The sequence below is a fragment of the Ornithorhynchus anatinus genome, chromosome 5, assembly GCF_004115215.2.
Source record: "Ornithorhynchus anatinus isolate Pmale09 chromosome 5, mOrnAna1.pri.v4, whole genome shotgun sequence".
In the NCBI taxonomy this organism is placed as follows: Eukaryota; Metazoa; Chordata; class Mammalia; order Monotremata; family Ornithorhynchidae; genus Ornithorhynchus; species Ornithorhynchus anatinus.
The window spans coordinates 102,341,283-102,367,927 of record NC_041732.1 but is presented as its reverse complement, the minus strand read 5'-3'; the positions used below and the strand labels follow the sequence as shown (position 1 = coordinate 102,367,927).

General features: G+C 47.2%; 1 protein-coding gene across 1 annotated transcript in view; it reads right to left on the bottom strand.

The window, feature by feature from the left end:
• C5H18orf63 (chromosome 5 C18orf63 homolog) overlaps positions 1-26,318 on the bottom strand; it is a 41,123-nt gene extending 14,805 nt beyond the window's left edge. The window contains exons 1-9 of the mRNA XM_029066180.2: positions 26,141-26,318; positions 23,105-23,183; positions 18,903-18,959; positions 12,138-12,249; positions 10,512-10,553; positions 4,462-4,538; positions 2,010-2,119; positions 343-439; positions 140-225 (exon numbers count right to left, since the gene is read on the bottom strand). Of these exons, the coding sequence (XP_028922013.1) occupies positions 140-225; positions 343-439; positions 2,010-2,119; positions 4,462-4,538; positions 10,512-10,553; positions 12,138-12,249; positions 18,903-18,959; positions 23,105-23,183; positions 26,141-26,274 (794 nt within the window). The 5' untranslated portion in view covers positions 26,275-26,318. The remainder of the gene's footprint in view (positions 1-139; positions 226-342; positions 440-2,009; positions 2,120-4,461; positions 4,539-10,511; positions 10,554-12,137; positions 12,250-18,902; positions 18,960-23,104; positions 23,184-26,140) is intronic.
• Positions 26,319-26,645: the final 327 nt, after the last annotated feature.

The window sequence follows — 26,645 nt, the reverse complement described above, 5'->3', positions numbered from 1 at the left end:
CGATTCAGCTCTCATTTCTAGACGTAATTCGTGTGAAATGACTAAAAATTAGACGACGCAGAAATATCGACGAGGGGAGCGGGAAAGGAGGAGGATCTATTCTTGCATTTTAAGTGGCTTTTTTCTTTAAAAAGGATATGTAAAAAGTCTTTCTCCAATTAATTTGAAGTAGATGCTGCAATATACTTTAGTGGCTCCACCATCCTCTGGAAGCTTATAGCCATACTAAAAATGAAGCACAATGTTTCACCGTCAAGTTTGTCGGATGATAACACAGATGCACAGCAACGTGAGTTTAAGACCAAATAAGTAACTCAAATGAAGGAAGCATTCACGTCTTACCAGATTATCCCAGTGCGCCTGAAGGTCCCCGTATGATTTGAAAGGACAATCAGTAGGAATGGTGTGAAGAATATTTATGATTTGTCCCATCTTCATGCTATTCAAAAATAAGAGTTGCTACAATAGAGTATTTCCATAACTGCCTACCCGTGTACATGTTGGTATCTAAGGTCACCATCTCTGAATTCATTTGATCATATATATCGAGTGCTTACTGTGTGCAAAGCACTGTACTAAGCGCTCGGAAGAATGCAGTAGAACAATAAACAGACACATTCCCTGCCCACAACGAGCGGACAGTCTATGCTCTGACTGGGAATTCTCCTTGTGGGCAGGAAATGTGTCTACCAACTCTGCTTTATTGGACTCTCCCAAGCGCTTAGTACATTCATTCAATCCTATTTATTGAGCGCTTATTGTGTTTGTGCAGTACAGTGCTCTGCACACAGTAAGCGTTCAATAAATACCACTGATTGATTGATTGACTGATTGACTGGAGCCAAGTAGCGATTAGTTAGGGAGGGTGTGGTCCTGAGGGTTTACACAGAGAGAGGCAGAGGGAGAGAGAAGCAGAGGATAGCCTGGGAGTCAGAAGGACCTGGGTTCTAATCCCGGCTCTGCCACTTGTCTGCTGTGAGACCTTGGGCAAATAATAATAATGCTGGTATTTGTTAAGCGCTTACTACCTGCAAAGGACTGTTCTAAGCGCTGGGGGGATACAAGGTGATCACGTTGTCCCTCATGGGGCTCACAGTCGTCATCCCCATTTCCCAGATGAGGTAACTGAGGCCCAGAGAAGTGAAGTGACTTGCCCAAAGACACACAGCTGACAAGTTGCGGAGCCGGGATTAGAACCCATGACCTCTGACGCCCAAGCCCGGGCTCTTTCCACTGAGCCACGCTGCTTCTAAATCACGTCACCTCTCTGGGCCTCAGTTACCTCATCTGGAAAATGGCGATCAAGACTGGGAATTCCATGTGGGACCGGGACTCTGTCCAAGCTGATTAGCTTGTATCTACCCCAGCATTGGGTACAGTGCCCGGCTCATAGTAAGCGCTTATCAAATGCCATCGAAAAGAAAAAAAGAAGAAGGAGATGGGGGAAATAGGGAAAAGAGAGAGGGAAGAAAGAAGGTGGGGCTCACAAGAGAGTTCTATGCATCACCACAGAAACATTTTGTCTTAACCAGATACTTTTTTCATTGAAACCTCATTATATACGTTTAGCTTCAAAGAGTCAGTCAGTCAATCATATTTCCTGAGTGCTCACTGTGTGCCGAGCACTGTAATAAGCGCTTGGGAGAGTATAATAGAACACTATAACGGACACATTCGCTGCTCCCAGTAAGCTTACAGTCTAGAAGCGGAGCCAGATATTAACGTAAATAAATAAATGACAGATAGGTACATGAGTGCTGTGGGGTTGGGAGGGAGGATGAATGAAGGGAACAAGGCGGGGCGACGCGGAAGGGAGTGGGAGAAGAGGAAAGGAGGGCGCGGTCAGGGAAGGCCTCTGGGAGGAGATGGGCCTTCGATAGGGCTCTGGAGCGGGGGAGGGTCGTCGTCTGTCCTTCCGATAGCACTTCCGTCCACCTGATCTTAGATCCCCAGCAGGTTTAATGAAGGTAAACCAAGGCAAGCTGACTCTTGCACCCAAATGATCTCACCTTGGTAAGATATAACACCAGTTATTTAAAATGGAACGCTGCTGAATGACTGCCTCCTCGTGAGCCTCAAAACCCTTTAAGATGTTTTCGGATATTTCAAAGTCTTCCAGCTGTGAACAGAAACGAAGATTTAAATTTAGTCTCGCGGGCAACAGGGTTTCTCAACAGAAATTCCCCTCAGCTTTCATTCACTGGTTCCGAGGTCACACAGTCACCAATTAATGGTATTTACCGAGAGCTCCCTGGGTGCAGAACACAGGAGTAAACACTTGGGAGAGGACAGTGAAACAGAGTGGGTAGACGCGGTCCCTGCCCCCATAAGTTTACAGACTAGAGGGGGAGATAGACATCAATCGATGGTATTTATTGAGCGCTTAATGTGTGCAGATCACTGTACCAAGCACTCGGGAGAGGACAGTTAACAACGAACGGACACATTCCCTGCCCACGGTGAGCTGACAGTCTAGAGGGGGAGATAGACAGTAACAGAAATAAATAAATGACAGATCTGGACATAAGTGGTGTGGGGCTGGGAGGGGGGGATGAATAAAGAGCAAGTCAGGGTGGCGCAGAAGGGAGTGGGAGAAGAGGAAAGGAGGGCTTAGTCGGGGAAGATGAGGTAACCAAAGCAGAGAAGTGTAGTGACTTGCTCAAGGTCACACAGCAGAAAAGTGGCAGACTCGGGATTAGAATCCAGGTCCTTCTGGCTCCCAGGCCCATGCTCTGTCCGCCGCGCCGTGCTGCTACTCTCCCAAGCACACAGTACAGTGCTCTGCACACAGTGAGTGCTCGATAAATGCGACTGATTGATCGAGAGTGCCTAGCCTTGGACAGTTTGGAGACAGAAGTGACCGATAGACCAGTTTGGCTGTACAGCAATTCAAAACGGGGTGACTCTTTCAGAATAGAGATTTGGGTAATTATGCTATCCAGGGGGAAGAATAAAAATGGCAGAAGGGACTGTGGGTGGCACTGAAACCATGCCACCAGGGGTCAAGGGGTTGCCAACATGGCCTACTGGCCAGGGCCCGGGCCTGGGAGTCAGAAGATCGTGGGTTCTCATCCCGGCTCTGCCCCTTGTCAGCTGTGTGACTGTGGGCAAGTCACTTCACTTCTCTGTGCCTCAGTTCCCTCATCTGTAAAATGGGGATAAAGACTACGAGCCTCACAAGGGACAACCTGATGACCCTGTATCTACCCCAGCGCTTAGAACAGTGCCCTGCACATAGTAAGCGTTTAACAAATACCAATACTTAATGGGCCTCAGTGACCTCATCTGGAAAATGGGGTTGGAGATGGTGAGCTCCACGTGGGACAGGGATCGGGTCCAACCCGATGATCTTGTGTCTATCGCAGTGCTTAATACGGTACCTGGCACATAATAAGCGCTTAACAAATACCATAATGCTAATTATTATTAAATGAAGAAGGGCCTGTTGGTCACGCACTGCTCCCAAACAACGATACAGATTTCACTCTCAAGAGCGTCACTGGACCCCGACGCCCAGCTACCTCTACATTCAGATGGACTCTTTCATTCATTCAGTCATATTTATTGAGCGCTTACTGTTGTGCAGAGCACCGGACTAAGCGCTTGGGGGACTTCATTACTACAGAAACAGGACCCATTCCCTGCCCACAACTAGCTTAGAGTCCAGAGGGAGCTCCTTAGGTGGAGCGGCTCTCTCGTCCTACTCTGAAACCTAGAACTCAGTAGAAATCAGAAAAATCATAATAACAATTGCGGTATTTGTTAGAGAAGCGGATGGTTCAATGGGTAGAGCACAGGTCTGGGAGTCAGAAGGACCTGGGTTCTAATCCCGGCTCTGCCACTTGTCTGCTGTGTGATCTCGCAGCATGGCTTAGTGGAAAGAGCCGGGCTTTGGAGTCGGAGGTCATGGGTTCGAATCCCGGCTCTGCCACTTGTCAGCTGTGTGACTGTGGGCGAGTCACTTCACTTCTCGGTGCCTCAGTTACCTCATCTGTAAAATGGGGATTAACTGTGAGCCTCATGTAGGACGACCTGATGACCCTGTATCTACCCCAGCGCTTAGAACAGTGCTCTGCACACAGTAAGCGCTTAACAAATACCAACGTTATTATTATTATTATTATCTTGGGCGAGTCGCCTCACTTTTCTGGTCCTTAGTTACCTCACCTGGAAAATGGGGATGAAGACCGTGAGCCTTACGCGGGACAGGGACTGTGTCCAACCCTTGTATCTCCCCCAGTGTTTAGTGCAGTGGCAGGCACGTAGTAAGTGCTTAACCAATACCACAATTATTATTATTATAATTATTATAATAGAAATCAGAGAAGCCATGAGGCTTCTTGGCCTCTCTAATTCTTCTTCTCCTCCCCCATACACAAACAAACCATTCTAGTTCAAGTGTCAAATTATGGTTAGAGGCAGAATATCCGGTAAAGCCGGAGAAATCAGAAATTCCGTTACCTCAGGTGGCGGAAGTCTAATCGTGCAAGCCTCTACACTTATGCAAAGTTGGGTTTCGGATACATTGTATTCCAATGCTGAAAATGAAAACGGATGATCACAGGCTTGGAATCACGGTACTTGTTAAGCGCTTACTACGTGCCAAACACTGTTCTAAGCACTGGGGTTGATGCAAGTTTATCAGGTTGGACACAGTCCCTCTCCCACATGGGGCTCACAGTCCAAGGAAGTGGGAAAATAGGACTGAATCCCCGTTTTAAAGATAGGTAACTGGGGCTCAGCTTCCCCTTTTCCCTCTGCTCCCTCTGCTCCCCCTCTACCCCCTCCTTCACCTCCCCTCAGCTAAGCCCTCTCTTCCCCCCCGCCCCCCGTTTCCCTCTGCTCCTCCCCCTCTCCCTTCCCCTCCCCTCAGCACCGTGCTCGTTCACTCAACTGTATATATTTTCATTGCCCTATTTATTTTGTTAATGAGATGCACATCAGCTTGATTCTATTTACTGCTATTGTTCTAATGAGATGTTCATCCCCTCGATTCTAATTATTGCTATTGTTTTTGGTCTGCCCGTCTCCCCCGATTAGACTGTGAGCCCGTCAGTGGGCAGGGACTGTCTCTGTTGCCGATTTGTCCATTCCAAGCGCTTAGTCCAGGGCTCTGCACATAGTAAGCGCTCAGTAAATACTATTGAATGAATGAAGTGACTCACCCGAGGTAACACAGCAGATACACGGCAGAGCCGGGAGTACGATCCCGGTCCTCTGACTCCCAGGCCTCCTGTTCTTTCCGGGAGTCCCACTGATTCTCACAACTCTTAAAACTTATAGTCTTATAACTTTTCCCCTGCCCTGTGGTGAGCCCACAGAAAGCCATTTTCAGAGAGACTTTTTTTGACCCCCTGAACAACGATGTCGAAGAAGGGTTTCGAGGAGGACCTAGGCAACCACCTTGAACATCGCTGAAGGCTGGATCTGCCCCTGAGTCGAGGTCGCTTGAGAAGCAGCGGGGCGCAGTGGATAGAGAAGCAGCGTGGCTCAGTGGAAAGAGCCCGGGCTTGGGAGTCAGAGGTCATGGGTTCGAATTCCGGCTCTGCCACTTGTCAGCTGTGTGACCTTGGGCAAGTCGCTTCACTTCTCCGTGCCTCAGTTACCTCATCTGTAAAATGGGGTGAGCCTCACGTGGGACAACCTGATGACCCCGTATCTCCCCCAGCGTTTAGAACAGTGCTCTGCACATAGTAAGCGCTTAACAAATACCGACATTATTATTATAGAGCACGGGCCTGGGGGGCAGAGGGTCATGGGTTCTAATCCCGGCTCCGCCGCTTGTCTGTTGTGTGACCTTGGGCAAGTCGCTTCACTTCTCTGGGCCTTGTGACCTCATCTGTAAAATGGGGATTGAGACTGTGAGCCCACGTGGGACGGGGACTGTGTTCAACCTGATATGCTTGTATCCACTGCAGCGCTCAATACAGTGACTGGCATATAGTAAACGCTTAACAGATACCACAGTTATTATTACCGGGCATGTGCGCTGCTTTGCCGGAGGGCAGAAGGAACGCGCAAGGGCAGAAGGAACGTGCACGCCGGATAAGCTCCAAACCAGTCGGCGGGGTGGGCGTGGAGGGAGACGTAGCCTTCCCTCCCCGCTAATGATAATAATGATAATGATGGTGTTTGTTAAGCGCTTACTACATGCCAAGCACCGTTCTAAGCGTTGGGATAGATCCAAGGTAATCAGCTTGTCCCACGCGGGGCTCACGCTCTTCATCCCCATTTTCCAGATGAGGGAACTGAGGCCCAGAGAAGTCAAGCGGCTTGCCCAAGGTCACAGAGCAGGTAAGTGGCGGAGGCGAGATGAGAACCCAGGGTCCTCTGACTCCCCAGCCCGGGGTCCTGCCACTAAACCACGCTGCTTCTCCAGGCCGCTCTTCCCAGTCTTGGGCCCGGAGCGGCAAACAATCGACGAAGCCCGAAGCAGCCGATCAGGAACGGCCGCGACGCCCCAGGCAGCTGATAAGGAAGGGCTTTTTTGCCCTAATAAGGGAGGACAAAAGAGGGAAGACCCGGACCACCTCCATCACGAACCCGGTCGGTCCCCGTGAGCTCAGAACCGGACCCCGGCTGGGCAGTGTCACCTAATAATAATGTCGGCATTTGTTAAGCGCTTACTATGTGCACAGCACGGTTCTAAGCGCTGGGGGAGATACAGGGGAATCAGGTTGTCCCACGTGAGGCTCACAGTCTTCATCCCCATTTTACAGATCAGGTCACTGAGGCACAGAGAAGTCAAGTGACCTGCCCACAGTCACACAGCTGCCGAGTGGCAGAGCCGGGATTCGAACCCGTGACCTCGGACTCCCAAGCCCGGGCTCTTTCCACTGAGCCACGCTGCTTCTCTAAGACCTGAGGCCGAGCCGCTCGCCGTTGCCGCCATCCGGCACGGCCGCCACGAGCCAGCCGGACTCCTCCCACTCCTCCGACGTGCACCGTCTTGGGGTGAAAGGTTGGAAGGGTAATAATAACAATAATGTCGGTATTTGTTAAGCGCTTACTATGTGCAGAGCACTGTTCCAAGCGCTGGGGTGGATACGGGGTAATCAGGTTGTCCCACGTGAGGCTCACAGTCTTCATTCCCATTTTACAGATGAGGTGACGGAGGCACAGAGAAGTGAAGTGACTCGCCCACGGTCACACAGCTGACAAGCGGTGGAGCCGGGATTCGAACCCATGACCTCTGACTTCCAAACCCGTGCTCTTTCCACTGAGCCACTCTGCTTCTCTAAGTGTGAGTAATCCTACTAATTAGGATATTCGTCGAGGATAATTGTGGTATTTGGTAAGCGCCTATAATGTGCCAGGCACCGTACTGAGCGCTGGGGCGGATACCGGCATATCGGGTTGGAGATAATCCCTTGTCCCACGGGGGGGCTCCCAGTCTCAATCCCCATTTTCCAGATGTGGTCACTGAGGCCCCGAGAAGGGAAGTGACCTGAGCGAGGGCACGCAGCAGAGAAGTGGCGGAGCCGGGATTAGAACCCATGACCCTCTGCCTCCCGGGCCCGGGCTCTAGCCACTAGGCCATGCTGTGTGCGTGTGTATACGTCTATTTGTGTTCCCCCCTTTAGTTAGATTCTGTTATTTGGGTGTCTGTGTGCACGTGCATGGCTGTACAGGTGCAGAGTAACCAGATTCAGAGCGGAATAAAGATTTAGGGTGTATACCTTGGTGCGTTGGTTGCCCTTCGGACTTATCGCCGAAAGCCTGACTAAAGTCTAGGCCCGACTTCGAGGCGGAGGCCGGTTAGGGTCTCGGGCCCCAACGTGGAGGGGGTTTCTCATTGCTGTTGTTCTTGTCCGTCCGTCTCCCCCGATCAGACAGGCAGGGACTGTCTCTGTTACCGATCTGTCCGTTCCAAGCGCTTAGTCCAGTGCTCTGCACATAGTAAGCGCTCAATAAATACGATTGGATGAATGAATGAATGAAAATGGGGTTAGGCGGGCTAGAGCGTGTGGGTCTTCTTCAGCCGGACCCCTCCGTCAAGTTACGGAGATGGGCTCGTAACTTGAGCGCCCGACGACACGGGGAGGTGAATCCCCAGAGGCGGGCTCATAAGTAGGAGTAGCAAAGCGTGGCTTAGTGGTTAGAGCATCGGCCTGGGAGTCGGAAGGACCTGGGTTCTAATCCTAGCTCTGCCACCGGTCTGCTGGGTGACCTCGGGCAGGTCGCAGCGCTTCCCCGGACCTCAGTTATCTCATCTGTAAAATGAGGATTAAGAATATGAGCCCCATGTGGGAAACGGGCTGTGTCCAAACTTGTGTCTACCCCAGCGCTTAGTACAGTGCCGGGCGCATAGTAAGTGCTTGACGAAAACCCCGATTATTAATATTACTATTGAATGCCAGACAACAGGGGGAGGTGAATCCCCAGAGGCGGGCTCATACCCAGGAGTAGCAGCGTGGCTCAGTGGTTAGAGCATCGGCCTGGGAGTCGGAAGGACCTGGGTTCTAGTCTTAGCTCTGCCACCTGTTTGCTGGGTGACCTTGGGCAGGTCGCAGCGCTTCCCCGGGCCTCCGTTATCTCGTCTGTAAAATGGGGATTCGGCATATGAGCCCCATGCGGGAAAGGGACTGTGTCCAAACTTCCGTCGACCCCAGTGCGTAGTACGGTGCCTGACGCATAGTAAGTGCTTAGCGAATACTTATCGAATGCCAGACAACAGGGGGAGATGAATCCCCAGAGAGGGGTTGGTAACTTGAAAATAGGGGGAGGTGAACGTTAGGGAGGGGCCGATGACAGGCCCCAACAAGTCAAATGAATTTCCAGTCTAGGAGCCGAGGGGTTCACGTGACGACAGAGAGACTTGGCGGTCGTCTCTGGCAACGCTGCAGGGAAGAGGGTTTGGGACAGAATCACTTTTACTGCTTGACTCTCCCTCCCGGAGCCGACACTGGTAGAGAGGACGGGAAACCCTCCAGGCATCATCCTGAGAGGGGATGACCGTTCCCATCTCCCGTCTTTTCAGAGGAACGGGGACCTCGTGGGTACCCACCAAACTGGTCCCGCACCCGGTGGGGGCAGCGGCTGAGCTTTGGAAAGCACTCCCGTGATCAGTTAATTGTATTTATTAATAACGTTGGCATCTGTTAAGCACTTACTATGTGCAAAGCACTGTTCTAAGCACTGAGGAGGATGCAAGGTGATCAGGTTGTCCCCCGTGGGGCTCACAGTCTTCATCCCCATTTTCTAGATGAGGCTGCTGAGGCCCAGAGAATTAAAATGACTTGCCCAAAGTCACACAGCTGACACGTGAGGGAGCCGGGATTTCAACCCATGATCTCTGACTCCCCAGCCCGTGCTCTTTCCACTGAGCCACAATGCTTCTTCTTCTTTATTGAGCGCTTAGTGTTTGCAGGGCACTGTACTAAGCGTTTGGGAGAGTACAATGTGACAAACACTTTCCCCGCCCACAAGGAGCTTACAGTCTAGAGGGGGAGACGACGTTAATATACTTGTTTCGACGTCCGTCTCCTCCCCCTGCTAAACTGAAAGCCCGATGTGGGCAGGGATTGTCTATCGCTGAACTGTGCTTTCCAAACGCTTAGTACAGTGCTCAATAAATACGGCTGAATGAATGAATGAATAAAAACATTACCCATATGGACATAAATGCCATAGGGTTGGGAGGGGGGATGATACTGTCTAATCGCCTCCCTCAATAATAATAACAATGTTGGTATTCGTTAAGCGCTTACTCTGTGCCAAGCACTGTTCTAAGCACCGGGGTAGACACAGGGTGATCAGGTTGTCCCACGTGAGGCTCACGGTCAATCCCCATTTTACAGATGAGGTAACTAAGGCACGGACAAGTGAAGTGACTTGCCCACGGTCACACAGCTGACGAGTGGCAGAGCCGGAATTCGAACCATTCACCTCTGGCTCCCAAGCCCGGGCTCTTGCCACTGAGCCACGCTGTTTCTCAAGGCACCGTGGTCTCTCCAGGTCTGTGTGGGTTCACGGTATTCCCAATCTTTGGCAGGGAATTTGCCTTTTTAGTGTTCTGTTGGACTCTCCCAGGTGTTTAGTACGGCTCCCGCACTCGGTAAGCGCTCAATAAATACGCCTGAATGAGTGAATGAATGAATGGTCTAAAACGTTGGAGTGCATTTCTCTTTTCAGAGAGATTGCAACTCTTTCAACAGGCGCTTAAAGACGATCTGAACTACAACGATTACAAAATAGCAACCGTTTGTGACCAAAGGGAGCCTGAGGGAGCAGTAGATTAGTAGTATTTATTAAGTGCCTAAACTGTGTGCAAAGCACCATGCTGAGCGCTGGGGAAAATATCCAGAGGAGAATTAGACAGAAAGTCTTTGAAAACCAGCGGAAGAACAGAGCGTTTGCTCAGTCAGATATGGAGAGTCTGGGGAGTTCTTAGTGAAGGCCCCCGACAGCGCTGTCTCTAAAATATCTACCCACATAACGGTAACCCAGAATCTTTAACACAGTTTTAAACAACTGTAACGCTTCATTTTCCGATCCTCATTAATACTTACCAACAGCACTTTGCTTTCCCATTTTGCACAGAAAATCTCTCCCTGAAAAATGGTCACAAAATATCTTGTTACATCTAATTCAAGGATGGAATTCTCAGGCCTAAAGATCTCTTTTTAAACTTCAAATCTAACGAAGGTGCACCATTTTTACCACGTCACATTTTTGAGGGTATTTGTTAAGTGCTTACTATGTTCCAGGTACTGTACTAAGCACTGGTGCGGATACAGGTTAATCAGGTTGGATACAGTCCCTGTCCCCATGGGGCTTAAAGCACGGCTAAGTGGAAAGAGCCGGGCTTGAGAGTCAGAGGTCATGGGTTCCAATCCCGGCTCCACCACGTGCCATCTGTGTGACTTTGGGCAAGTCACTTCACTTCTCGGTGCCTCAGTGACCTCATCTGTAAAATGGGGATGAAGACTGTGAGCCCCAAGTGGGACAACTTGATCACCTTGTATCCTCCCAGCGCTTAGAACAGTGCTTTGCCCCTAATAAGCACTTAACAAATGCCATTATTTTTTTTTAACAAATACCAGTGTTATTATTATTATCATTAATCCCCATTTTATTAATGCCAAGTCTGCCGCTTGTCTGCTGTGTGACCTTGGGCAAGTCACTGAACTTTTCTGTGTCTCAGTTACCTCAATTACCTCAGTTACCTCTCTAGACTGTAAGCTCATTGTGCACAGGGAAGGTGTCTGTTCTATTATATTGTACTCTCCCAAGTGCTTAGTGCAGTGGTCTGCACACAGTAAACACTCAGTAAACACGACGGACTGATTGACTCAACCGTAAAATGTGGATTAAGACTGTGAGCCCAATGTGGCACATGGGCTGTATCCAACCTTATTATCTAGATTATAAATCCTTTTTCCCGGTTCGCTCTCCCTTCTATGTCATCCACGCATCAAACTGTGACCATTGGCTATTTCATAATAATAATAATAATAATGATAATAATAATGTTGGTATTTGTTAAGCACTTACTATGTGCAAAGCACCGTTCTAAGCACTGAGGGAGATACAGGGTGATCCCATGTGGGGCTCACAGTTTTAATCCCCATTTTACAGATGAGGTACCTGAGGCCCAGAGAAGTTAAGTGGCTTGCCCACAGCCACACAGCTGACAAGTGGCGGAGCTGGGATTCGAACCCATGACCTCTGACTCCCAAGCCCGGGCTCTTTCCACTGAGCCACGCTGCCCCCAACCCAGCCCCACAGCACTTATGTACATATCTTTAAATTTCAGATTATAAATTCCTTATTCATTCATATTAATGTCTGTCTCCCCCTCTAGACCGAGAGGCAGAGTGGGGAGTGACCGGAGGCATTTTACAGATGAGGAAACTGAGGCACAGAGACGTGCCTAAGATCACCCAGCCATCAAGCGGCAGAGCTGGGATTAGAACCCAGATCTTTTGGACTCCCAGGCCCGGGCTTTACCCACCAGACCTCACTGCTTCTCTTAAACCCTCCTCCCTCGACCCTCCTCCCTCCACCTTAGACTGCGAACCTCAGGTGGAACAGGGACTGTGTCTAACCTCATACGCTTGCATCTACCCCGGCATTTAGAATGGTTTTTGACACGCAGTAAGAGCTAAACAGATACCAATAAAAAAATGAATTACCTTGCACCAGCAGTTGACCCACTTTATTCCAGGAAGGGGCAAGTCGGGCTGAGAGAGAATAAGAGAGGCAGGTCTGAAGGATGTCTGGGACCACCCGTTGGGGAGCTTCCATCTGAAGACAAAGGAGAGAAATCTTCATTTTCCAAAATGACCTCCAGGCAGCCAGAGATACGCCACTCAACTATGTCCTAACAACTGATTCCTGAGAAGAAATGGCTTCCAAAAAGCAAGTTAGCTACTCGGGGTCAAGGAATATGTCAAATGCTTGTTTTGTACTTCCCGAGAGTTTAGTGCAATGCTTAGCACCCATGCTATAATGCTTTTACTATATGTAATACAGTTCAGGTAAACTCTAGATTGTGAGCTAGTAGTAGGCAGGGAATGCGTTTCTTTATTGCTGTACTGTATTCTCCCAAGTGCTTAGTACAGTACTTTATACACAGTAAGTGCTCAATAAATACCATTGAATGAGTGAATTAATTCATTCAATGGTATTTATTGAGCACTTACTGTGTGCAGAGCACTGTACTAAGGTGATGGTCGGCTTTAAAGCCGTTGGTGAGTTTTGGGACGGAGGTGGATAGGCAACCACTGGAGAATTTTGAGGAGCGGGGGTGACAAGGCCTCAACGTTTTTATGGAAAGATGATCCGGGTAGTGGAGTGAGGAATGGACTGGAGTGAGGAGAGACGGGAGGCTGGGAGGTCAGCGAGGAGGCCGACGGGGTAATCCAGGAGGGATAGGATGAGTGATTTTATTAACGTGGTAGCACTTTGGATGGAGAGGAAAGGGCGGATTTTAGCAATGTTGTGAAGGTGGGACTGACAGGATTTATATTAGATATACACACTTTATGTGTGTAAATTATATATATAATATGTATAATACACTCAGTGTATACAGCCAACTCAAAGTTGGGTTCCATTTTTTTTGTATTTGTTAAGCGCTTACTCTAGGCACTGTACTAAGCACTGGAGTAGTTAAAAGGTTCATTCGTTCATTCATTCAACTGTATTTCTTAAGCGCTTACTGGGTGCAAAGCGCTGACCTAAGTGCTTGGGAAAGCACAACACAACAACAAACAGATACATTCCCTGCCCACAATGAGCTCACAGTCTAGAGGGTGAGACGGATATTAATGTACACAAATAAATAATTAAATAAATAGGTTGGACATAGTCCACGTCCTACACGGGGTCCACAGTCTTAATCCCCATTTGATAATGAGGCAATGAAGGCCCAGAAAAATGAAGTTCATTCATTCCTTCATTTAATCGTATTGACTGAGCGCTTACCGTGTACAGAGCACTGTACTGAGCTCCTGGAAAGTACAGTTCGGCAACAAACAGAGACCATCCCTACCCAACAACGGGCTGGCCCAAGGCCCCACAGCAGACAGATGGCTGAGCTGGGAGTAGAACCTAGATTTTTCTGACTCCATAGCCTGGGCTCTACCCACTAGACCACGTTGTTTCTCAAGCACTACTGAATTCCATGGGCTAGTCACTTTCCGACTGACTTTCTGAGGGGCGAAACAGTTACCCACGTAGGTTCTGTCCTTGAGGAGTTTACAGTTGAATGTGTCCCATTCCTCCCTCTCTCACTTCGTGCCCAAAGGGCAATACTTTTTTTTTTTATGGTATTCGTTAAGAGCTTACTATGTGTCAGGCACTGTTCTAAGCCCTGGGGTAGATGCAAGGTAATGAGATTGGAGACAGTCCCCGTATAATAATAATAATGATGATGGTATTTGTTAATCACTTACTATCTACCAAGCCTTGTTCTAAGAGCTGGGGGAGACACAACGTAACTTGTACGTGAGCCCACTTAGGGCTCACAATCTTGATTCCCATTTTCCAGATGAGGTCACTGAGGCCCAGAGAAGTGAAGTGACTTGCCCAGGGTCACAGAGCAGACACGTGGCAGAGCCGGGGTGAGAATCCAGGTCCTTCTGACTCTGGGGAAGGTGACCCAAGTCCAGACAACTCCATTTTAGCTTTTTGGAATCCATTTTGTGTGCTGTAACTTAACCTTAACCTTGCATAGGTCACCTCTCCCTGCCCATCTTTCCCAGCCGTGAAAAACGAGATAAATAGGGAAAGAAATAGAGAATCCAGCACTATCACCTAGATAAGCCGAAAACCAACGTGGAGAATCCTCCGTTGGTCCTTGTCAGAAGCGGGGAAGCGGAAGTGTTAGAATGATGTCGGAGAGGAGGATTCGCGGCGAAAAGTTACCTTCTCTTTAACCCCGGACTCTTAATAGACTGCACTTTCTACTTTTATGCCAGTGAGGATGGAACCCGCTTTTAGAGAAGCAGGCTATCCGTACTCACCCAATCCGTATCACTATTGCAATAATAAACCCCTTGGGTTATGTTGCCGTGACATTTATTTTACAGAAGCCGACAACTCCCAGGCCCGGGCTCTATCCCCTAGGTCACACTGCTCCTCCGCTGGATCCAACTGGCCTCTTTGGTCAGAGAGGTGACACCTTTTTTTTTTTGTTAAGCACTCATTACAGGCCAGACATTGAACTAAGCCCTGGGGTAGTTATACTAATAATGATGATGGTATTTGTTAAGCGCTTACTATGTGCCAAGCACTGTTCTAGGTGCTGGGGGAGAAACAAGGTAATCAGGTTGTCCCACGGGGGGGGACTCTCAGTCTTCATCCCCATTTTCCAGATGAGGTCACTGAGGCCCAGAGAAGTGAAGTGACTTGCCCAAGGTCACCTAGCTGACAAGTGGGAGAGTCAGAATTAGAACCCATGACCTCTGACTCCCAAGCCCGGGCTCTTTCCACTGAGCTACACTGCTACTTTACACTCCTCTGAGGCACAGAGACTTGTTAACACTTCCCTGAGGCTCACAGAAGTTAAGTAACTTGCCCAAGGTCAACTTCTGTTCCCCTCTTCCCCCGTTCCTCCTCCCCTAGGTCCTAAGTGACATGTCCAGGGTCACAGAGCAGACAAGTGGTGATGCCAGGATAAGAACCCACACTGCTTAGAACAGTGCTTGGCACATAGTAAGTGCTTAACAATAATAATAATAATAATAATAATAATGTTGGTATTTGTTAAATGCTTACTATGTGCAGAACACTGTTCTAAGCACTGGGGGAGATACAGGGTGACCAGGTTGTCCCACCTGAGGCTCACAGTCTTTATCCCCATTTTACAGATCAGGTAACTGAGGCACAGAGAAATGAAGTGACTTGCCCACAGTCACCCAGCTGACAAGTGGCAGAGCTGGAATTTGAACCCACGACCTCTGACTCCCAAGCCCAGGCTCTTTCCACTGAGCCACGCTGCTTAAGAGATACCATTCTAAATATTAATATTAAATAGATTGTGAGCCCCATGAGAGGCAGGGATCGTGTCTAATTGCCACCTGGGTATTCCCTCCCAATGCTTAGTCTTGATGATGTTTTGTTTTGTTCTGTTTTGCTTTGCTGTCGGTCTCCCCCTTTAGACCGTGAGCCTGTCATTGGGCAGGGATGGTCTCTATCTGTTGCCCAATTGTACATTCCAAGCGCTTAGTACAGTGCTCTGCACATAGTAAGAGCTCAATAAATACTATTGAGTGAGAGTGAGTGAGAGAACCCAGGTCCTTTGGACTCGCAGGCCCCGGCTCTGTCAGCTAGACCACATTGCTTCAACTTGTTCCTTTGGGGACAGAGTGTCCAGCAGCTGGAAGATGGTCAGTCTCGGACGACTGCCGTCCATAAAGTCGGCCTGGCACCGTGCTCGGCACACAATAAGCGCTCAATAAATACCACTGATTGACTGACGCTCCACACTTCATTACCCTATTTATTTTGTTAATGAAATGTACATCGCCTTGATTCTATTTATTTGCTATTGTTTTAATGAGACGTTCATCCCCTCGATTCTATTTATTGCTATTGTTCTTGTCTGCCCGTCTCCCCCGATTAGACCGTAAGCCCGTCAAAGGGCAGGGACTGTCTCTATCTGTTACCGATTTGTACATTCCAAGCGCTTAGTACAGTGCTCTGCACATAGGAAGCGCTCAATAAATACTACTGAATGAACTTCTCTAATGGCAAAGTGCTACCCCTTTCCTCCATTATGCTTCTTCCTTCCTCCTTCCTCCTTTCCATCCCCTCTTTTATTCATCCGATCCTATTTATTGAGCGCTTACCATGTGCTAAGCACTGTACTAAGTGCTTGGGAGAGTTCAACAATAAACAGACACATTCGCTGCCCACAAAGAGCTAAGAGTCCAGAAGGGGAGACAGGCATTAATAGAAAGAAATAAAAGATCGATACGGACGTGAGTGCTGTGGGACTGGGACAAGGGTGTCAAAGAAGGGAGTGGGAGAAGATTCTGGTTCTTTCCCCTGTGTTCTTCCTCTCAGCGTTTAGAACAGTGCTTGGTCCATAGTAATCACTTAACAAGTACCATAATAATAATTATTATTCCTCTCCCCAACTCCTCTCAAAGCTCAGGGAGCCACAGCGTCGAATAAAGAGAGAGAGGAAAACCAGGTTCCCGAGAAAAAAGAGCCGCCAGAAGAAACCGGCAGCTCAAAGATGGGGAACAACCAGGACAAGGAAGTTGACGGCACTTATGTCCACATCCGTAATTTATTTCTATTAATGTCTGCCTCCTCCGCTCTAAACTGCAAGCTCGTTGTGGGGAGGGAATGTGTCCATTTATTGCTGTATTGTACCCTTTCAAGCACCTAGTACAGAGCTCTGCACACAGTAAATGCTCAATAAATACGATTGAATGAATAAATGAAAGCTGGAGCTCATCTTTTTTAGCTATCTTCCTCTCCAGGTCCAAAGGGTTTCCCCAAGGATTTCTGAATGGGCACAGAATTGGGGTTCATGTCACGTGACTCCCAGAATAACAATTCACTTCGGGCAAGAACGTTCCAAAGGCAAGAAGATTGTTACATCTCAGATCAAAAATAGACGTTTCTACGGGAAAACCCTCCTTAGCTTTGCAATCAATCAATCCGTGGTATTTGTTGAGCGCTTACTCTGTGCAGAGCACTGGCCTAAGTGGTTTGGAGCGGACAATATAACTGAGTTGGAAGATACGTTCCCTGCCCACAGCGAGCAGAAATAATATCTAAAGAAAAGTCTTCAATAATGCATAACTGGCTAACAGAGCCGATTATTTATCAATCCATCGGTACTATTTATTGAGCCGGACACAGTGGCTGCCTGGAGCTTTGGTAGGAGTTGGGGAGAGGAATAATAATTATTATTATGGTCTTGATAAGCGATTTCTATGTGCCAAGCACTGTTCTAAACGCTGAAAGGAAGAACACAGGGAAAAGAACCGGAATCTTCTCCCACTCCCTTCTATGTCACCCTGACTTGCTCCTCTTGTTCATCCCCTGTCTCAGCACCACAGCCCTTATGTCCATATGGCTCAATTTACCCATTCTTGGTGGAAAAGGCTAACAGAAATAACATGGAGAAACAGAAATATTAGATGAGAACCATCCACTTTACTCCCCGATGAAGCCCTTTTTCCCCCAGCTCCCTCTCCCTTCTGCTGCGACTAAGCATTTGGATCTGTGACCTTTAGGCATTTGCTTTTCGTATCATCCTCAGCCCCACAGTGCTTATGTTCACAAATATAAATTATAAATTATAATTTATTTTATATTACTGTTTTCCTCCCCCTCTAGACTGAAAGTCCGTTGTGGGCAGGAAGTGTGTCTGCCAACTCTGTTAGATTGTACTCTCCCAAGCCCTTAGGACAGGGCCTGTACACACTAAGCGCTCAATAAATGGCAGGGAATGTGTCTGTTGTTATACTGTACTCTCCCAAGTGCTCTGCACGCAGTAAGCGCTCAATAAATAGATTGAATGAATGAATGAATAAATACCATTAATGATGATGATTTTATTCAACAGTTTGGCTCCTTTCTCACTAACCCTCTAATCAGAATCGCCAATACAAATGAAAATGAACAGATTAGAGTTTATTTCTCTTCTCCGTCCCCATCCAGGCTTCGGTGGGCAGTGAAATGTCCAAAAGCAGCAGGAAGTAGGAGAAAGAGGGGGAAAGGATCAGAGTCAGTTAGTCAGTGGTATTTGTTGAGTGCATAATGTGTGCACAGCACTGTACTAAGCACTTGGGAGAGTAAAATAGAACAATAAACAGACACATTCCCTGCCCGCAATGAGCTTACCATCTAGAGGGGGAGACAGATATTAATAGAAGTAAATATATGATAGATATGGACATAAGTGGTGTGGTGCTGGGGTGAATAAAGGGGGCAAGTCAGGGTGACGCAGAAAGGAGTGGGAGAAGAGGAAAGGAGAGCGCAGTCAGGGAAGGCCTCTGGGAGGAGATGGGCCTTCGATAAGACTTTGAAGGAGGGGAGAGTCATCAGAAGATAATCAGCTTATGGACCGGGGCTCTGACTGCTAATTCTGTCGTATGGTACTCTCCCAAGCGCTGAGAACAGTGCTCTGCACATAGTAAGCACTCAATAAATATGATTGATTGATTGGACTGTGCTTCAGGCAGCTGTTAGGCAAGAGACTTTTTCTTTCTCAATGAATTCCACAAAAATAAACACCGAGAAAGACAAACTCCTGCACTTTGCAAGTCTGTAGGTGAAATGGATCAATCAATGGTATTTACTGGGCGCTTACTGTACTGACTTTTCGGGAAGTACAACACAACTGAGTTGGTAGATGCGATCCCTGGCCTGCGAGGCGCTTACCGTCCACAGGATAAACATATTAGGAATTAACATTCCCTTTTAAAACTTACCGTAGCTCCATGACTCCTAGCGTAATCTTGAAGCTTTCCACTTTTGTAAAATGTAATCTAAAAGAAATTAAAACATGGGCTATTTTAAATAAAATATTTACATAATCCAATATAGAAAGTCCAAGGAAAAAAAAGTTCAGAAAGTACAGAGTTCAATCTGGCAGAACAAGCCTATGAGGAGGATAACTTTCCACTCGATCACGGCTCTCCTAAGCCTTACAAAGCCTCGAAATCGTTATGATGCCCGTTCTTCTAAACCGTAAGCTCGCTGTGGGCAGGGAGACCATGTCTAACTCTGTTGTACTGTACTCTCCCAAGGTCTTAGTGCAGTGCTTTGCACATAGTAAATGTTCAAGGAATACCACTGAATGAAGGATTGACTTCTTGAAGTAAGAATTTCCTGAATTTCCATTTCTTGAGGCTGAGCAGATGCCACGGGTAACACAGGGAAGGAGGGACCAGAAATAGTAGTCACCTGGGGATTTCTTCTTGCTATGTTAAATAGAAAACTACTTAATTTTCTGATTAGACTGTAAGCCCGTCAAAGGGCAGGGACCGTATCTGTTACCGATTTGTACATTCCAAGCGCTTAGTACAGTGCTCTGCACATAGTAAGCGCTCAATAAATACAATTGAATGAAAACGGATCTAATTATTTCGAGGCCTGGAAAAGAATTCCAGACTTGAAGACACTCACTTCTCCTTGAAGTGGCATTTCAGTCATTCATTTACCTATTGAGCCCTTTCTGCATGCAGAGCACTGTACTAAGCGCTTGGGACAGTACATTCCCTGCCCACAGCGAGTTTACAGTCTAGAGGGGGAGACAGACATCAATAGAAATAAATAAATGACAGATATGGACATAAGTGGTGTGGGGCTGGGAGGGAGGGATGAATGAAGGGAGCGAGTCAGTGTGAAGCGGACGGGAGAGGGAGAAGAGAAAGAGAGCATTATCCTTGACTTCCCTCTCTTTAACTTTCCATGTGACTTATTTATTCATATTAATGTCTGTCTTTCCCTCTAGACTGTAAGTTCATTACGGGCAGGGAACGTGACTGCTAATTCTCTTCTTTTATATTCTCCCAAGTGCTTAGAACAGTGCTCTGCACATAGTAAGTGCTCAATAAATACCACCGATTGGTTGGTTTTCAGTCTACTGCTAAAGTATCAGCTCTGCTCCTTCCTTCTCGCCCTCCCACCCAGCCACCACCAGACACTTGCCACAGTGTTCTGCACACAGGAAGTGCTCAATAAATACGATCAAATGAATGAATGAATCTAGGCTTGACTACTATATCAGCCTTCTCGCTCTTCAGTCCCTCCTTCACTCTGCTGCCCTTATCATTCTTCTAAAATACCTCCCGACACCTCAAAAACCTTCATTCAATCGTATTCATTGAGCGCTTACTGGGTACAAAGCACTGTACTAGGCGCTTGGAAGGGTCCAATACAACAACAAACAGACACATTCCTGCCCATAAGGAGCTCACGGTCTAGAGAAGCAGCGTGGCACAGTGGAAAGAGCCTGGGCTTGGGATTCAGAGTTCATGGGTTCGAATCCCGGCTCTGCCGCTTGCCAGCTGTGTGACTTGGGGCAAGTCACTTAACTTCTCTGTGCCTCAGTTACCTCATCTGTCAAATGGGGATTAAAACTGTGAGCCCCACGTGGGACAACCTGATCACCTTGTATCCCCCAGCGCTTAGAACAGTGCTTTGCACATAGTAAGCCCTTAACAAATACCACCATTTTTTTTTAAAGGGGGAGACAGACATTAATACAAATAAATAAATAGGTAAATAAATAAATAAATTACAGACGTAGAGATACATGAATAGGTGCTGATACGGGAGGGAGGACGAATGAAGGAGTAAGTCAGAGCGGTGCAGAAGGGAGCGGGAGAAGAGGAGAGGAGGGTGCAGCCAGGGAAGGCTTCTTGGAGGAGATGGGCCTAGGTGCCTATCCTATCACTGGTCACCTAGACTGTAAGCTCTTTGTGGGCAGGGAATATGTCGGTTTATGGTTATATTGTATTGTCCCAAGCCCCTCCTATGAACAATAATAATAGTAATGTTGGTATTCGTTAAGCACTTACTATGTGCAGAGCACTGTTCTAAGTGCTGGGGGAGATATGGGGTAATCAGGTTGTCCCACATGAGGCTCCCAGTCTTAATCCCCATTTTACAGATGAGGTAACTGAGGCACAGAGAAGTGAAGTGACTTGTCCACAGTCACACAGCTGACAAGTGGCAGAGCCGGGATTCAAACCCATGACCTCTGGCTCCCAAGTCTGGGGTCTTTCCACTAAGCCACGCTGCTTCTCTAATGGGGAATGTCTCTATCTGTTGCTGAATTGTCCAAGTGCTTAGTACAGTGCTCCGCACATAGTAAGCACTCAATAAATACTATTGAATGAATAATAGTAATAATGTTGGCATTTGCTAAGCTCTTACTATGTGCCGAGCACTGTTCTAAGTGCTGGGGGAGATACAGGGTAATCAGCTTGTCCCACATGAGGCTCACAGTCTTAATCCCCATTTTACAGATGAGGTGACTGAGGTCCAGAGAAGTGAAGTGACTTTCCCCCAGTCACACAGTTGACAAGTGGCAGAGCCGGGATTCAAACCCACCACCTTCTGACTTCCAAGCCCGGGCTCTTTCCACAGAGCCACGCTGCTTCTCACTGTTGGTATTTGTTAAGCGCTTACTATGTGCAGGGCACTGTTCTAAGCGCTGGGGTAGATACAGGGAAATCAGGTTGTCCCACGTAGGGCTCACAGTCTTCATCCCCATTTTACAGATGAGGGAACTGAGGCACAGAGAAGTTAAGTGACTTGCCCAAGGTCACCCAGCCGACAAGCGGCGGAGCGGGATTAGAACCCACGTCCTCTGACTCCCAAGCCCGGGCTCTTTCCACTAAGCCACATTGCTTCTCGAATGATTCCACGGCATCTAATAAGAGAATCTCCCAAGCGCTTAATACAGTGCTTTGCACAGAGTAAGCGCTCAATAAATATGGTTGAATGAAGGAATACATCTCTCTCCATCGAGCAGAAACTCCTGATCACTGGCTTAAAGACACTCCACCAGTGCGCGCCCTCCTACCTCTCCACTCCCTTCTCCCAGCACACCCCAGCTCACACTCTTCACTCCCCTCAGGCGAACCTGTTTAACTGCACCATATTCTCGTCTCTCCTGCTTCTGACCCCATGAGCAAGCCATTCCTTCAATCAGTAAATGGTAGAGAAGCAGTGTGGCTCCATGGAAAGACCCGGGGCTTGGGAGTCCGAGGTTACGGGTTCTAATCCCGCCTCCGCCCCTTGTCAGCTGTGTGACCTTGGGCAAGTCACTTAACGTCTCTGTGCCTCAGTCACCTCGTCTGCAAAATGGGGATGAAGATCGTGAGCCCCACATGGGACAACCTAATTCCCTTGTATCTACCCCAGCGCTTAGAACAGTGCTTGGCACATAGTAAGCGCTTAACGAATCCCAGCGTTATTATTATTATGATGATTATTTATTGAGGGCTTACCGTGTGAAGAGTCCTGGACTAATCGCTTAGGAGAGTACAACACAACAGAGTTGGCAGACACATTCCCTGCCCACAAGGAACTTCCAGTCTAGACAAGAAGCTTTCCGTCTCTCTTCTGCCTGGAACTCTAGACCGTAAGCTTGCTGTGGGCCGGGAAAGTGTCTGTTTATTGTCATATCGTACTTGTGCTTTGCACAGAGTAAGCGCTCGATAAATAGGAACGAAGAATGGATGGATGAACTCGCCCTTCGGTTCTGCCGGACCTCAACCCTCCTCTTCCTCAAGGTCCTTCTTCAATCTCATCTCCTCCATTTTGTCTTCCCTAATTATGCCTTCTCCCCAGGGGACAGCGTTCATTCATTCATTCCATCGTATTTATTGAGCGCTTACTGTGTGCAGAGCACTGCACTAAGCGCTTGGAAACTACAATTCAGCAACAAATAGAGAGAATTCCTGCCCAACGACAGGCTCACAATCCAGAAGTGGGGGAGACAGACTTCAACACAAGTAAACAGGCACTTTTCAACTGTATTTCTTTCAATCATTCAATCATATTTATTGAGCGCTTACTGTGGGCAGAGCATCGTAGTAAGCGCGTGATGATTTCTTTAACGATACAATTTCTCCCATTAAGGTGGAAGAATTCAGAAGATATTAGAGATATTACTAACCGCCATTACTACCAAAATTTTGTCGAGCCTTCCGGGATCAGGTGAAGCCAGAACATCAGGCTGTGAAAACAGCAATTGCCTGGGGAGATGAAAAAATATCAATAATTTAACTATTAATTTGATATTTTAATTTACTATATCACTATTATTAATTTAATAATGAATTTACAGCTAGGTATATTCTCTTTGCTTTCACTTTATACCATTTCTCTAAGTATATATCAATTAGCATTGAATTAGGACAGCAGCGAGGCGCTTCTGAAGACATTCTCTTCCGGACTGGCTTTTTGAGATCTTTTATCTGAGCCTTTCGTTGGGTAGGGATTGTCTCCATCTGTTGCCGAAGTGAACTTTCCAAGCACTTAGCGCACAGTATTCATTCAATAGTACTTATTGAGCGCTTACTACGTGCAGAGCACTGTACTAAGTGCTTGGAATGTACAAATGGGTAACAGATAGAGACAGTCCCTGTCCTTTGACGGGCTTACGGTCTAATCCGGGGAGACGGACAGACAAGAACAAAAGCAATAAATAGAGTCGAGGGGATGAACATCTCATTAAAACAATGGAATCAAGGCGATGTACATTTCATTAACAAAATAAATAGGGTAATGAAAATATATTCAGTAATCACTCAATTAATACGACTGGATGAATGAATGAGTGCAGGCCAGTGCTAATCGCGGCCTCTTTCATCCAATTGCGGTTTGTGGGCCAGTGGATTTGTGTCTGCGCCCATTTCTGGCCCTGACTTTGGACCTGTGGTTCCACCCCAAGTTGTGTCATGGAATACGACTTGCCTGGCTCATCCATCACTTGCCCGAGGGTCCTGGCTTTGAACTACTACTACTACTAATAACGATGGTATTTGTTAAGCGCTTACTAGGTGTCCAAGCACTGTTCTAAGCCCTGGGGTGGGGGGGGATACAAGGTGATCAGGTTGTCCCCCGTGGGGCTCACAGTTTTTATCCCCATTTTACAGATGAGGCAACTGTTAATGTTAATGTTGGTATTTGTTAAGCACTTACTATGTGCCGAGCACTGTTCTAAGCGTTGGGGTAGACACAGGGGAATCAGGTTGTCCCACGTGGGGCTCACAGTCTTAATCCCCATTTTACAGATGAGGTAACTGAGGCACCGAGAAGTTAAGTGACTTGCCCAAAGTCACACAGCTGACAAGTGGTAGAGCTGGGGTTCGAACCCATGACCTCTGACTCCAAAGCCCGTGCTCTTTCCAGTGAGCCACGCTGCTTCTCAGTGTGGCTGAGCACAGAGAAGTGAAGTGACTTGCCCAAAGTCACACAGCTGACAACTACACTAATCCTGGCAACCTTCTGTGCCAATGTAGTTCAGAGAAAGCTCTCACTTAGCCCATTGGCTACTCTGCCACTTGTCAGCTGTGTGACTGTGGGCAAGTCACTTAACTTCTCGGTGCCTCAGTTACCTCATCTGTAAAATGGGGATGATGACTTTGAGCCTCACGTGGGACAATCTGATTACCCCGTGTCTACCCCAGTGCTTAGAAAAGTGCTCTGCTCATAGTAAGCGCTTAACAAATACCAACATTATTATTATTATTATTACTTGTAGACTTGAAAATACTTATTCACTTTAATAGTTTACTTGTAGATTTTAATGCTTTCGGGCTGTAAATACTTGGTGAATAATTTAGTTGTCTATTACACTGTGCAGTCCCAAACCCTAGTTCGAATGTACATCGATCATCATTCATTCATTCATTCATTCATTCATTCATTCATTCATTCATTCATTCAATCATATTTATTGAGCGCTTACTATGTGCAGAGCACTGTACTAAGCGGTTGGAATGTACAATTCGGCAACAGGTAGAGACAATCCCTGCCCAGAAATGGGCTCGCTGTTTAAACGGGCTCACAGTCTAAACTATTAGTTCCCCACTAATAATGATGGCATTTGTTTGTTAAGCGCTTATTATGTGCAAAGCACTGTTCTAAGTGCTGCAGTAATAATAATAATAATGTTTGTTCATTCATTCAATCGTATTTAGTGAGTGCTTACTTTGTGCAGAGCACTATACTAAGCACATGGGAAGCACGATTCAGCCACAAATAGAGACAATCCCTCCTTACAACGGGCTCACAGTCTGCAAGGGGGGAGACAGACATCAAAACAAGTAAACAGGCATCAGTATCGTCATTACAAATAAATAGAATTATAAATATATGCACATCATTAATAAAAATAAATAGAATTTTAATTATAAATATGTACATATATACACAAGTGCTGTGGGGCGGGGGGGGGGGGGCTAGAGCAAAGGGAGCGAGTTGGGGTGATGTGGGGGGAGGAGGAGCAGAGGAAGAGAGGGGCACAGTCTGGGAAGGCCTCCTGGAGGAGGTGAGCTTTCAGTAGGGCTTTAAATAATAATGTTGGTATTTGTTAAGTGCTTACTACGTGCCAAGCACTGTTCTAAACACTGGGGTAGATACAAGGTAATCAGGTTGCCCCACGTGGGGCTCACAGACTATCTTGAACGGGGGAAGTGTGCTGGTTTGGCAGATTTGAGGAAGCACTTACTATGTGCCAGTCACAATGCTAAGCACTGGGGTAGGTACAATAAATAATAATAATTATTATGGTATTTGTTATGCGCTTACTATGTGCTAGGCACTATATTAAGCACCGGGGTAGCTACAATGTAATAATAATAATAATAGTTGTGGTACTTGTTAAAGTTATGGTACTTGTAAAGTTGTAGTATTTGTTAAGCGCTTACTACATGCCAAGCACTGTTCTGAGCGCGGGGGTAGATAAAAGTAAATCAGGTTGGACATAGTCCCTGTCCCACAAAGGACTCACAGTCTTAATCCCTATTTTACAGATGAGATAACTGAAGCACAGAGAAGTTAAGCGACTTGCCCAAGGTCACACTGCAGATAAGGGGCAGAGTCAGGATTGGAACCCAGGTCCTCCTGGCTCCTAGGCCTGTGCTCTATCCACTAGGCCAGGCTGCTTCTCTAGGCCCCACACACGCCCTCACATGTACACGCCTACCTGCACATTTTCATCTGTGCACTCCTGATCTCCGTGTCCGGTACCGCATGATTTAGCGTCACGCGGACAGCGCAGAGTTTTTGAAAATCTGGCAGACTGGTGAAGAACAGCGACTCTATCTTGGAATCACTCATGTTATTCTGTCGTCAATCACAGCTTCTTACGAGACAAATGGTACGACACCTGTCCAGAAAGCAAGTGCAAACCAAAATATTAATTTAGGCACAAAAGGGCAGGCGCGTTCATTTGGGATAGTGCGGAATAAGACAACCCCAAAATAAATACACGGAACACGGTACTTAATATTGGGGGACTGTTTTTCCCCAAGTTTCTCCCGTGAGTTGTAAATAGGTTAAAATGATAGAGAAATTTCAATCTACTTTACAGGATTAGGTAAGGGATTTTTCTCTTAAATCGTACAATTGATATTGACACCCACGTATATCGGAGTTAATAATGGCAGCATTTGTTAAGCACTTACTCTGTGCCAGGCCCTGTACTAAGC